This window comes from Leopardus geoffroyi, chromosome B1, assembly GCF_018350155.1.
Source record: "Leopardus geoffroyi isolate Oge1 chromosome B1, O.geoffroyi_Oge1_pat1.0, whole genome shotgun sequence".
Taxonomy (NCBI): domain Eukaryota; kingdom Metazoa; phylum Chordata; class Mammalia; order Carnivora; family Felidae; genus Leopardus; species Leopardus geoffroyi.
This window is the reverse complement of record NC_059327.1, coordinates 134,723,745-134,737,045: the sequence shown is the minus strand read 5'-3', so window position 1 is coordinate 134,737,045 and position 13,301 is coordinate 134,723,745. Positions and strand designations below refer to the sequence as shown.

The 13,301-nt window shown below is 40.3% G+C and overlaps 1 protein-coding gene across 9 annotated transcripts in view; it reads left to right on the top strand.

The window, feature by feature from the left end:
* Positions 1 to 12,901, top strand: part of ARHGAP24 (Rho GTPase activating protein 24) — a 674,755-nt gene extending 661,854 nt beyond the window's left edge. For all 9 annotated transcript variants that reach the window (XM_045473451.1, XM_045473448.1, XM_045473450.1 and 6 more), the window contains 2 exons: positions 6,901 to 7,978; positions 12,056 to 12,901. In XM_045473451.1, the coding sequence (XP_045329407.1) occupies positions 6,901 to 7,978; positions 12,056 to 12,299 (1,322 nt within the window). In that variant the 3' untranslated portion in view covers positions 12,300 to 12,901. The remainder of the gene's footprint in view (positions 1 to 6,900; positions 7,979 to 12,055) is intronic.
* The last annotated feature ends 400 nt before the right edge of the window (positions 12,902 to 13,301 follow it).

The following is a 13,301-nucleotide window of genomic DNA, read 5'->3' as shown; positions in this document are numbered from 1 at the left end:
TATTTGGTTTCTTATTTAGAACAACCCCAAGTTTACTTGATACTACAACAGTTTAAATTCCAACAGCTGAAACATAATAGGATGAGTGCATGCTTTGGAGTAAAAAGATGAAGTATAAAACTGGTAACCTTGGTCATTTATCATCTATGTGGCCTTGAACAAACAGCTTAACCTCTCAGAACCTCAATTTGAACCTCATTTGAAAAATTTTAAGTCCTATCTCATAGCCTTTTGAGAAACTTAAGAGATATAAGTGAAATATCTCCACCAAACACAGTGTTTCTCAAACTCTAACAGACATAGGAATCACCTGGGGATATTGTTAACATGTAGGTTCTATTCAGATCTGCAGTTTTGGAGCTTCCAGGTGATGTCAGTTATATTATTCTGTCGTTACTGGTGTCATCTGGGAGCTGGTTAGAAATGTAAAATTTTATGGCCCGCTTAATGCCTACATTTGAACAGAATCTCCAGGAAATTTTAGTGAACATTAATGTTTGAGCAACACTGGCCCAGCATCAGACCTGTCACATTGAAAATTCTTGATCTAAATATATCGTTAAGTTTTGGACGATCACAAAAGTGTGCAGGATACAGATGGATTTAACACATTTTTTTAATATTCAGAATATGATTTTGAATTATACAGAGTCAAATTTTGCTGAGGCGTTGCTTTAAGCTGAAGAGTGGCCTCACTCCATATCAGGCCTCTATTCTCTGACAGCTACACAATTAGTAGCTGTTTTGGCACAAATCTGCATTGTCAAAAGCCCTTGTCATCATTTTCCTTACTGAATCTCAATTTAGGTATTTTATATAGAAACTACATTTACTAACTACATTTACTACATTAACTAACATAATGTAAACTACATTTACATTTATGTAGAAACTACATTTACATTTTAGTTGTTTTGCTATGTTTATTTCTCAGAGACTATTCCCAGGAGCTTTTACCAACATCATATAAACCCCAATTAACACATCAAATTAGTATAGTTCAAGCTAAGGCAAAGATGATTGAGGTTTACATTAACCTATTACCACTTTATTGTGGGCACATGAATAAGTTAATACTTAATAAGTCCTATATTATTGAGGGAGAAGGGGCTCCGAGTTAGGAAACTAGTTGAGAAGCCTGTTTAATGGTGTCAGCCAGTTGTAAGGGATGGGGAGCTCAGCTTGTAAGTCAGTGAGGAATATGTGAAAATACATTTTGAGATTTCAGATAATATGCCATAAAGCCATAAAAATCCACTGATTTTTTAATAAATTGCTGCTTTTAATAATAGAACAACTTTGGGGCACCTGGGTGGCTCAGTTGGGTAAGCGTCCAACTTCAGCTCAGGTCATGATCTCTGGGTCCATGAGTTTGAGCTCTGTGTTGGGCTCTGTGCTGACAGCTCAGAGCCTGAAGCTTCCTTTGGATTCTGTGTCTCCCTCTCTCTCTGCCCCTCCCCCGTTTGCACTCTGTCTCTCTGTCTTTCTCTCACTCTCTCTCTCAAAATAATAAATGTTGGGGCGCCTGGGTGACACAGTCGGTTAAGCGTCCGACTTCAGCCAGGTCACGATCTCGCGGTCCGTGAGTTCGAGCCCCGCGTCGGGCTCTGGGCTGATGGCTCAGAGCCTGGAGCCTGTTTCCGATTCTGTGTCTCCCTCTCTCTGCCCCTCCCCCGTTCATGCTCTGTCTCTCTCTGTCCCAAAAATAAATAAACGTTGAAAAAAAAAAATTTAAAAAAAAAAAATAATAATAATAAATGTTAAAAAAAATTTTAATAATAAGTCAACATTTTTGTCCTTTAGTGTCTATTTTTCTGTCTGAAACCTGTTATTCATTTCTAATTCATACTTTACAGTGCATAGTGAAAATATGAGAATCAAATGGAAATCATAGTATTTTAATATGTGTAAGAGAATTATTTTCTTTCTCAAAGGTCTTTTAATCATCTAAAATGCCCTGACTCTGGGCCCCTGGGTAGCTTAGTTGGTTAAGTGTCCAGCTCTTGCTTTCAGCTCAGGTCATGATCTCACAGTTTGTGAGTTTGAGCCCAATTAGGTCTCTGCACTGACAGTGCGGAGCCTGCTTGGGATTCTCTCTCTGACACTCCCATACTCGCTCTCTCCCTCCTCCCCCCCCCCAAAAAAAAAAGTTAAAATGCCCTGAACTTTGTTATTTCTCTTGAACTAGGTTTGGTAGTAACAGATTCTCTCAGTTTTTGTTTATCTAGAAATGTCTTTATTTCTCCTCTGTTTTGAGACATAGGTTTGTTGAATATAGAATTCTCACCTGACAGTCTTTATTTCAACATTTTGAATATTTCATCCCATTTCCTTCTGACAATGAGAAATGATGAGAAATCAGCTGTTCATCTTATTAAGGGTCCCTTGTGCATGAGTTGCTTCTCTGTTGCTACTTTCAGGATTCTTTCTTTGTTTTGGGTTTAAGACAGCTTGACTATGATGAGTCTAGGTTTGGATCTTTTTGCATTTACCTAGCTTGGAATTTGCTGAGTTTTTGGATGTACACATCATGGTTTTCATCAAAATGGGACATTTTCAACAGCTCTTTCTTTAAATATTCTTTCTTCTCTGGGACTGTCCTTCCGGTACTACCATTGAGCATATGATGGTATACGTTATGATGTCCCACAGGTCTCTGAGGCTCTGTTTATTTTTCTTCATTCTTTTTCTTTTATGCTCCTCAGATTGGGTAACCTCTACTGATTTGTTAGCAGGTGTACCAATTCTTTCTTCTGCCTGCTCAAATCTGCTGTTAATTCCCTCTACTGATTTATTTTCATTTCACTTATTATAAATTTCAACTCCAGAATATCTATTTTGTTCATTTTTGTAGTTTCTCTTTATTGATACACTCTATTTGGTGAGACATTATTTTCACTTTCATCTGGTTTCTTTAGGTATGGTTTCCTTTAATTTTTAAAATGCATTTAAAATAGCTGAATTAAAATCTTTGTCTAGTGAGTGCCATGTCTGGGCTTCCTCAGAGTTTGTTTTTTCCTGTATATGGGCCATAATGTCTTTATTCTTTGCATGTCTCATAATTTTTGTTGAAAACTGAACATTTTTAAAAGAAATTTTTTAATGTTTATTTATTTTTGAAACGGAGCGTGAGCAGGGAGGGGCAGAGAGAGAGGGAGACAGAATCCAAAGCAGGCTCCAGGCTCTGAGCTGTCAGCGCAGAGCCCGATGTGGGGCTCAAACTCATGAATTGTGAGATCATGACCTGAGCTGAAGTCGGACGCTTAACCTATTGAGCCACCCAGATGCCCCAAAAACTGAACATCTTTAATAATATAATAACGAGAACATTGGATATCAGATTCTCCCCCTCGTAGGGTTTGTTGTTGTTTGTTTAGTGATTTTTCTGGACTAATTCTATAAAGTCTATATTCTTTGCCATTTGTGGCCACTGAAGTCTCTGCTTGGTTTGCTTAGTGGTAAACTAATTATTGGCAAATATTTCCTTAAATTTCATAGGCCAATAAGTTTCCCATCTTTTACCAAAAGGCTCTGTATGCATGTTGGGGCAAACCTTCGACATTCAGCCAGGTAGTTTACAACTCTGCAGTAGCCTTCAGTTTCTCCTCATGCAGAGCCTCAAGATAAGCCAGAGGTGAGAGACTAGGGACTCCTAATTTCTGTGTGAACATGCACACAGCTGTAGACATACACATAACTTTAAACATTCATGTAGTCTTCCAGATTCCCAGGAATAGATCCAAGCTTTCTAAAACCTCCTGTGGAAATCTCATTCCTCAGATTTTCCTTTTAAGCTTTGTGTCTTTTTAAGACAGCCTACTGTCTGTCCCAACTGGTATCCACTGCTTCGGGCAGCCATGATATTAAACAAAAGTGCCCTCATTATTTTTGACAAATGCTCCTGAGAAGAATGCTCTTCATACTGGTCAAATTACTAGTCAGATCAAATAAAGATGTGCATTGTGAGTGGGGTCTTCAAGGGAACCACCAAGTATGTCAAACAATGACAATATCTGGGAATGGAGCTTTGGAATCCCAACGCTGTTCTGCTCATGGCAGGGTCTACCAAGCTGCTGGTTCCCACTGTGATTTTAGGCTATTAGTTTTCAAGGCTGTTGCAAAGCTAGGGAGAAAAGGATGGGAAGAAAGGTAAAACACCACAGAGGTTGCTGTTCTTACTGAGAGTCAACCAGTTTTCTTGAATAGACACTCTCCAGACTGCACCAAGTCTTTAATTTACAGATTACTAAAAATGTTGATTCATAACACATGTGTCAGTTGCTTTTATGGAGATGAGGTTTTTTGGAGATCTTCATTTTACCATTCTGGCTGATGTCACTTAAGATGCCTTAAAGCTTTTGAATAGTGACAAAAGTCGTATAGAACTTCAGTATCTTTGGGAATGCAAGCTGGTGCAGCCACTCTGGAAAGCAGTATGGAGGTTCCTCAAAAAACTAAAAATAGAACTATCCTACCACCCAGCAATTGAACTACTAGGCATTTATCCAAGGGATACAGGTGTGCTGTTTTGAAGGGACACATGCACCCCCATGTTTATAGCAGCACTATCAACAATAGCCAAAGTATGGAAGAGCCCAAATGTCCATCGGTGGATGAATGAATAAAGAAAATGTGGTATATATATATATATATATATATATATATATATATACATACAATGGAGTATTACTCAGCAATCAAAAAGAATGAAATCTTGCCATTTGCAATTACGTGGATGGAACTGGAGGGTATTATGCTAAACTAAATTAGTCGGTCAGAGAAAGACAAAAATCATGACTTCATTCATCTGAGGACTTTAAGAGAAAAAACAGATCAACATAAGGGAAGGGAAACAAAAATAATATAAAAACAGGGAGGGGGACAAAACAGAAGAGACTCAACAAACTGAGGGTTACTGGAGGGGTTGTGGGAGGTGGGATGTGCTAAATGGGTAAGGGGCACTAAGGAGTCTCCTCCTGAAATCATTGTTGCACTATATGCTAACTAATTTGGATGTAAATTTTAAAAAATAAAAAATAAAATTAAAAAAAACTTATTACAAAGTTAAAAAAACAGAATTTATCAGATTAAACACCCAAAAAACAAATAATCCATCTAAGAAATCCATTTAAGAGACTCCTAAAGATAAAGAACACTTTTCCAAAGAACACACTCAGATGGCTGATTTGAAAAGATGCTCAACACCACTCCTCATTAGGAAAATACAAATCAAAACCACAATGAGATACCACCTCACACCTGTCAAAATGGCTAAAATTAACAGCACAAAAAAAAAACAGGTATTGGCGAGGATGTGGAGAAAGGGGAACCCTCTTCCACTGTGAAGGAATGCAAACTGATGCAGTCACTCTGGAGATCAGTATGGAGGTTCCTCAAGACGCTAAAAATAGAACTACCGTACCATCCAGCAATTGCACTATTAGGTATTTACCTAAAGGATACAATAATACGCACACATATATAATGGAATATTAGTTGGCCATCCATAAGAATGAAATTTTGCCATTTGCAATTATGTGGATGAAGCTAGACTGTATTATGCTAAGCAAAATAAGTCAGTCAGAGAAAGACAACATGATTTCACTTACACGTAAAATTTAAGAAACAAAACAGATGAACTTGGTTGGGGGGGAGAAAAGAAAAAAGAGAGAGAGAGGAACAAAGCATAAGAAACTCTTAAAGATAGAGAACAAATTGAGTTGATGGAAGGAGGTGGGTAGGAGATAGGCTAGATGAATAGGTATTAAGAAGGCACTTGTTGGGGCACCTGGGTGGCTCAGTTGGTTAAGCGTCCGACGTCGGCTCAGATCACGATCTTGCAGTCCCTGAGTTCGAGCCCCGCGTCGGGCTCTGTGCTGACTGCTAGAGCCTGGAGCCTGTTTCAGATTCTGTCTCCCTCTCTCTCTGACCCTCCCCCGTTCATGCTCTGTCTCTCTCTGTCTCAAAAATAAATAAACGTTAAAAAAATTTTTTTAATTAAAAAAAAAAAAAAGAAGGCACTTGTTATGTTGAGCACTGGATGTTGCATGTAAGTGATGAATCATTGAATTCTGCTCCTGAAACCAATATTGCATATAGCATGTGAACTTAATAGAATTTAAATAAAAATTTGAAAAGAAAAAAAAAAGAACTTCAGTATCTTGCTACATGAGAAAGACAGACCATGTATCCACCAGAGATCATATAGGGTCCCACTTAGAAATGCTACTAAAATGTCTTGATGGTTTCAGGCAGTTGTCAGATGAGACATCACGCTGACCTCCTCCTAAGGAAGATTTCTCATAATTAAATCTTAAACTTGCAAGAAATTGTGCATAATGATTAAAAGCCTGTTCTTTGGTACCAGCTAACTCTGGTTTCAAGCCCTGAATCTGCTCCTTAATAGCTTTGTGACCTTGGTCAAGTTACTTAACATTTACAATACAGTGATAATAACTACCTATTCATTGATTTGTTTTAAAATCTGACTAAACTAATGAAAGTAAAGTGCTAGGTACAGTTCATTGCATATACTACTACTAAAAATGTTGAATGTTCAGCACTACTACTAAAAATGTTGAATGTTCATCTGAATGTGGTTCTTTAAGAGTCCCTTTCAGGGGCGCCTGGGTGGCGCAGTCGGTTAAGCGTCCGACTTCAGCCAGGTCACGATCTCGCGGTCCGTGAGTTCGAGCCCCGCGTCGGGCTCTGGGCTGATGGCTCAGAGCCTGGAGCCTGTTTCCGATTCTGTGTCTCCCTCTCTCTCTGCCCCTCCCCCGTTCATGCTGTGTCTCTCTCTGTCCCAAAAGTAAATAAACGTTGAAGAAAAAAAAAAAATTTAAAAAAAAGAGTCCCTTTCAAATTGGAAAATAAACTGCTGTGTTTTCTATGCAATTCCAGGCACGGTGGTGGTCCAGCAGTTGATGTCAATGATGATTAGCAAACATGATCGCCTCTTCCCCAAAGATGCAGAACTGCAAAGCAAACCCCAAGATGGCACGAGCAATAACAACAATGAAATTCAGAAGAAAGCCACCATGGGCCAGCTACAGAATAAGGAGAACAATAATACCAAGGACAGTCCTGGTAGGCGGTGCTCTTGGGACAAGTCCGAGTCTCCCCAGAGAAGTGGTGTGGATAATGGATCCCCCACAGCTCTACCAGGTAGTAAAACCAACAGCCCAAGGAACAGCGTTCACAAGCTGGACGTCTCTAGAAGCCCCCCTCTTATGGTCAAAAAGAATCCTGCCTTCAATAAGGGCAGTGGGATAGTCACCAATGGGTCCTTCAGCAGCAGTAATGCCGAAGGCCTGGAGAAAACCCAAACCACTCCCAATGGGAGCTTACAGGCCAGAAGGACCTCTTCACTGAAGGGGTCTGGTACCAAAATGGGCACCCACAGTGTACAGAATGGAACGGTGAGAATGGGCATTTTGAACCCCGACATGCTTGGGAACCCCGTGAACGGTCGCAGCATGAGCTGGCTGCCCAATGGCTACGTGACCCTGAGGGATAACAAGCAGAAAGAACAAGCAGGGGAGTCAGGCCAGCACAACAGACTCTCCACCTATGATAACGTCCATCAGCAGTTCTCCATGATGAACCTTGATGACAAGCAGAGTGTCGACAGCGCCACCTGGTCCACTTCCTCCTGTGAAATCTCCCTCCCGGAGAATTCCAACTCCTGTCGCTCTTCCACCACCACCTGCCCAGAGCAAGACTTTTACGGGAGTAATTTTGAGGACCCTGTTTTGGATGGGCCCCCACAGGATGACCTCTCCCACCCTGGGGACTATGAAAACAAAAGTGACCGGAGGAGTGTGGGAGGTCGAAGCAGTCGTGCCACCAGCAGCAGCGACAACAGTGAGACGTTTGTGGGCAACAACACCAGCAACCACAGTGCCCTGCACAGTTTAGTGTCCAGCCTGAAACAGGAGATGACCAAACAGAAGATAGAGTATGAGTCCAGGATAAAAAGGTGAGGAAAATCTGGAGCTTCTAACTGCCAGAGAGGGCCCGACAGCCCCCTACTGCAGGACAGGTTCACACAGGGGGCTAAACATGCTGGCTCCAGAGTCACAGACTTGAGTTCAAGTCCAGGCTTCACCGTTTGTCAGCTGTGGGATTTGGGGACAGTTTGCTTCATCTCTTTGCGCTTTAGGTTTGTACTGTGAAAAAAGTAAATATGAGTAGGTTTTACCTCAAAAGCATGTAAGAAATCATTGAGCCTTGTCCCTGGCACAGAATAGATGCTCGATGGTGCTATCTTCTGCTAGTAAACGTGTGGGTTTGTGTTAAGGGCTGGAAAGAGAGGGGCGAGGATAAATGGAAAGTAAGGAGCCTGTTTTCACTGATGGAAAGAGGATGAAATGAGGGTGAAGAAAAAGTATCAAAATAAACAGACCTTTCTTTTTCATTCTTTTCATAGTTGAATGCTGAGAGAGTGTCTGCACTCTTCCAGGCTCCACTCTAGGCCCTGAAGATTCAGCAGTGAATAAAATAGGCAAAAACTTAGCCCTCGTGGAACCTGCTTCCATTCTACTACAGAGACAGATCAAGTAGTAGAATAGATCAGATGCTAAGGAGAAGACTAATGCAGGGTAGAGGGTAAGAAGCATTGGTGAGGTGCAAGGTCATGTGCAGGGCCTTACAGGAAGTCAAAGAGGATGCTGTGCAGACATTTGGGGGAAGAGCAAGTGGAAATGCCATGAGATGGGATGGGCAGGGACTCAGAGAGGGCCTTGGAGATCATTTTAAGTCTGGCTTTTTTTTTTTTTTTTGAAGTTTATTTCTGAGAGACACAGAGAGCAAGGGAGAGGCAGACACAGAGAGAGAATCCCAAGCAGACTCAAGCAGACTCTGCACTGTCAGCCCAGAGCCCAACACGGGGCTCAAACTCACAAACCCTGAGATCATGACCCGAGCCAAAGTCAGACGCTTAACTAACTGAGCCACCCAGGTGCCCCTTAAGTCTGGCTTTTATTCTGATATTAGAATCCATGGAGATTTTTGAGAAAAACAATGACATGATGTGCATTCATATGGACAAGGGAAATTATGGCCTGAAACAAGGAGCAAAAACTACGATTTATAAGGAAGCACTTACGGTAAAACCTAATTTATATCAGTTTACATCTACTAATAAGATGATCAAGGTAGACGTTTACCTAGCATCTTCTCTAGGGAAGCAATCTAGGCAGGATCAGGGGCATTTGTCAGATGTTTCCGTGGACTTGAAAGGCGGGAATACAGACAAGGGAGCCCAGGGCTCACAAACAGAACCCTGTGCCAGAAACCAGAATGTCACCACACCATGTTTTTACTAGGGTTACAGACATTACAAACTTGATGGTTTTTATGTTCTCCTTTCAGCATAATGTAGGAGATTTAATTCTCAAGTAGGAGAAGACCCAAGGCTCAGTTCAGCATGAAGTTGCCCATCTGTGGTCTCCACCCCACATTCAGGCTGTGTGACTTGGTGGCCCTCCTCCTGTGTGGGTGTCCTAGGTTCCTCATGGCAGTGAACACCATTCTTTGTCCGGCTTCAATTACTGCTATGCCTCCAAACCCACATGGCTTCTTCATTACACAGAAAGTCAACTTTAATGTATTTTAATATTTGTTGAATCCATTTGTCAATTTTCAGGCCAAAAGAAATATATTTTCAAGAGCTTTGGTAAAGTAAATATAAACTAAAGCACTACTTATCCATGAAGTTGAAAAATTACTTTCTTAGAAAGTAGTTTTTGTAAACCTTGGTGAGCAGAAACTTGGTTTGAATTTTTCTTTATAATGCCAAGTGGCAGGAGGTTTACATAAGAAGAAAGACTCTCATTTGTGAATGTAGTTTTTGGAACCACTGGCAACCAGAATTCTGAATTTCTGCCAATACATGATGATAACTTAGCACTTAGCACTGGGAAGCAAGAGATATCACTTCAAACTTGTATTAGCAGAGGAAAAAAAAAAATCATTCTGAATGGCTGCCGATGTGCACATTCATTTATGAGAACTTTGGTGACGTATTTATGTTCTGTGATGTATAGTGCATTTCAGAGACTTTGATAAAATGATAAAACTTTCCCATAGAATGCCGTCTCAATTTCACTATAGCATTCCTACCTGTCTGACAGCCAGAGGGAGAGGGCCACAGAAAAATGGGGCCGAGGAGCTGCCCCATACCCAAGCCACAGAAATAGAAGAGGTTAACTGTTCTAGGGGCACCTGGGTGGCTCAGTTGGTTAAGCATCTGACTCTTGATTTTGGCTCAGATCATGATCTCACAGTGAGTTGGAGCCCCACGTTGGGTTTTGCACTGACAATGCAGAGCCTGCTTGAGATTCTGTCCCTCTGCCCCTTGCTTGCTCTCTCTCTCTCTCTCTCTCTCTCTGTGTGTGTGTCTCAAAAATAAATAAGTAAACATTGAAGAAAACAGAGGTTAACTATTCTATTTAATTTCTGATCATTCCTTTTCAGAGTCATATTTGTCTCTTTCAATTTCTTTTAAACTATACCCCACCAATATTGAAGTGAAATAGAATTCATAGATAGATGATAGATAGATGGATACTATTTAACTTTGTTTAGTTATCAATCACTGATACATGCTCTTTAGCTTTTAAACACATGACTTTGATGTTCTTTCCCCACACATTAGTTCCTCACTTTGTTGTATTGTGGTCGGAGAAATTCATTTGTATGATATCAATTATTTGGCCTGGTAAAAACTATTCTTGGGGTGCCTGGTGGCTCAGTCGGTTGGTCATTCAACTTCGGCTCAGGTCATGATCTCACAGTTTGTGGGTTCGAGCCCCATGTTGGACTCTGCACTGACAGCTCAGAGCCTGCTTCAGATTCTGTGTCTCCCTCTCTCTGCCCCTCCCCTGCTTGCATGCTCTCTCTCTCTCTCTCTCTCTCTCTTTCTCAAAAATAAAACATTAAAAAATTTAAAAAAAACCTATTCTTTTATTATTGGTTTGGGATTCTACCCATGCCTAATAGATCAGGTGTGTTAATCAAGTTGTTCAAATCTTTTACATTTCTTCTCATTTCTATCAGACAGATCTATAATTTCTGAGAAAAAAATCTCCTAATGTTATTGTAGACTTATCAATCTCTCCTTATAAATTTGTTATATTTTATATTGAATAATTTGAGGCTAGACTACTAGGTGAATATAGGTGAATAAAGTTCAGAATTTTTTATATCTCCCTGATGAATCAGTCTTTTTATCATTAATAGTCATCTTCAATTATAATAATGATTTCGCTAAAAATCAATTTTTTCTGGTATTCATATTGTTATGCCACTTTTATTTTGATTAGTTACTTCCTGACATAAGAGACTTAAGCTATCTCTTGATGATATTTTCACTATCATTATTTTTCCTTTGATAGAAAGCAAATATGATGTCCTTTTTCCCCCAGCTTTATCACTTCCCCCCCTTTCTTCTAGTAAAGGCAACATTACATGAAATGACTCCAGAAAGCCTTGTGGTTCAGGCTGCCTTCTGCATCTGCCATTCTGTGCAGATATCAGTCTCTGGCTTCTCTGTGCTGACATTCATTCATTCGCAATCAAATGACGACTAAGTGCTTCCAAGAGAGGTCTTGGGGTCTTCTTGCTAAAATGATAGTAAATTGGGGCACCTGGGTGGCTCAGTTGGTTAAGAGTCTGACTTAGGCTCAAGTTATGATCTCACGACTCATGAATTCAAGCTCCACATCAGGCTCTGTGCTGACAGCTGGAGCCTGGAGCCTGCTTTGGATTCTGTGTCTCCCTCTCTCTCTGCCCCTCCCCCCCAACACTTCTCTTTCTCAAAAAAAAAAAAATTTAATTTTTTTTAAATGATAGTAAATCATCCTAGCAGAATGAATGAATGAATGAATGAAACTAACACCTTTTAAATCATTGGACCTAGCCTCACTGATTTGAAAGGGCCCATTACAATTTCCTAAGCATTGAAGAGACAGAGTTCAGATAATATTTGTATCCCTGTCACATTTCAAGTGAATAAAATTGCTTTATCTTGTATTCCCTCCCCCATCCTATCTAGCTTAGAACAGCGAAACTTGACTTTGGAAACAGAAATGATGAGCCTCCATGATGAACTGGATCAAGAAAGGAAAAAGTTCACAATGATAGAAATCAAAATGCGAAATGCAGAGCGAGCAAAAGAAGATGCAGAGAAAAGAAACGACATGCTTCAGAAAGAAATGGAGCAGTTTTTTTCCACTTTTGGGGAGCTGACAGTGGAACCCAGGAGAACCGAGAGAGGAAACACGATATGGATCCAGTGAGCCCACTTTTTCCCGCTGTCTCCAATGGATCTGGGAAGGGCTCCGTGGTTCTGGTGGGAACATTCTACGGGATCAGGTGGCTGGTTCCTTGCTGTACAGTGCTCTAACTGGTGAAGGAATATCATTTACAGACATTACCCATCCATATCTGCAATGTGTACCAAAGTTCTGTCATGCCCCATAATGCTACTGTCAAGTGTTACAACTGGATTTGTGTATAGAGAGTAGTTTTTAAAAAGTAAACTAAAATGAGAAGCATATCTCAAGAATTATTTTATTGCAAGTCTTGTATTTAAAATGTTAAATCAATATGTCGTTGCAATTTAGCTTGCTTTCAAGCTTCACCCCTTGCACTTAACATAAGCTATTTTTGGCATTGTGTTCTCATCAGCTTATTTTATAGATCAATATTTTTATTTCCCCTCTTGCTGAGGAAATGAAGATGAGCAGATATATGAATATATATAAATATATATCAGATGAGTTATTAAAATCAAAAGAATACTTTGTGGCTGTGCTGTTTGTGCCAATAGACTTCGCCATGACCAAAAGAGAAATGTAATGGTTTTATAAAATACAATAGAATCACCAGAAACCTTTGATTTGCTCTTGAAATTCTTCCCTCGACAGTGCTTAGTTTTCTTTTGAGGTATCCTGACACAGAAAATTTTGGATTTTGTAAAATAATCCCCTTCTCAAGGCCTATTGTCTACCTGGCCAGTTCCACAGATGCATGTCTCCTGTGCAGACTGCATTTTTAGGGGGGGAAATGGTACAAGCACTTAATGAGTCATGTCATGAATTACTCTGACTTTCTGGACTGAGTCTCTGTAACTGCTAGATGGTTTCCAAAAAAGCTCTTCCCACTGTTTGGAGATTGGAAAACAATGCTTGCTGCACTGTGCCACAGGAGCACTTCTTGTCCACTCAGACTTTTCCTTCATCCTCCAGAAAGCACTTTGCAATGCAGGCAGTGTGATGGTGTGACCGTGACCTCTCAGT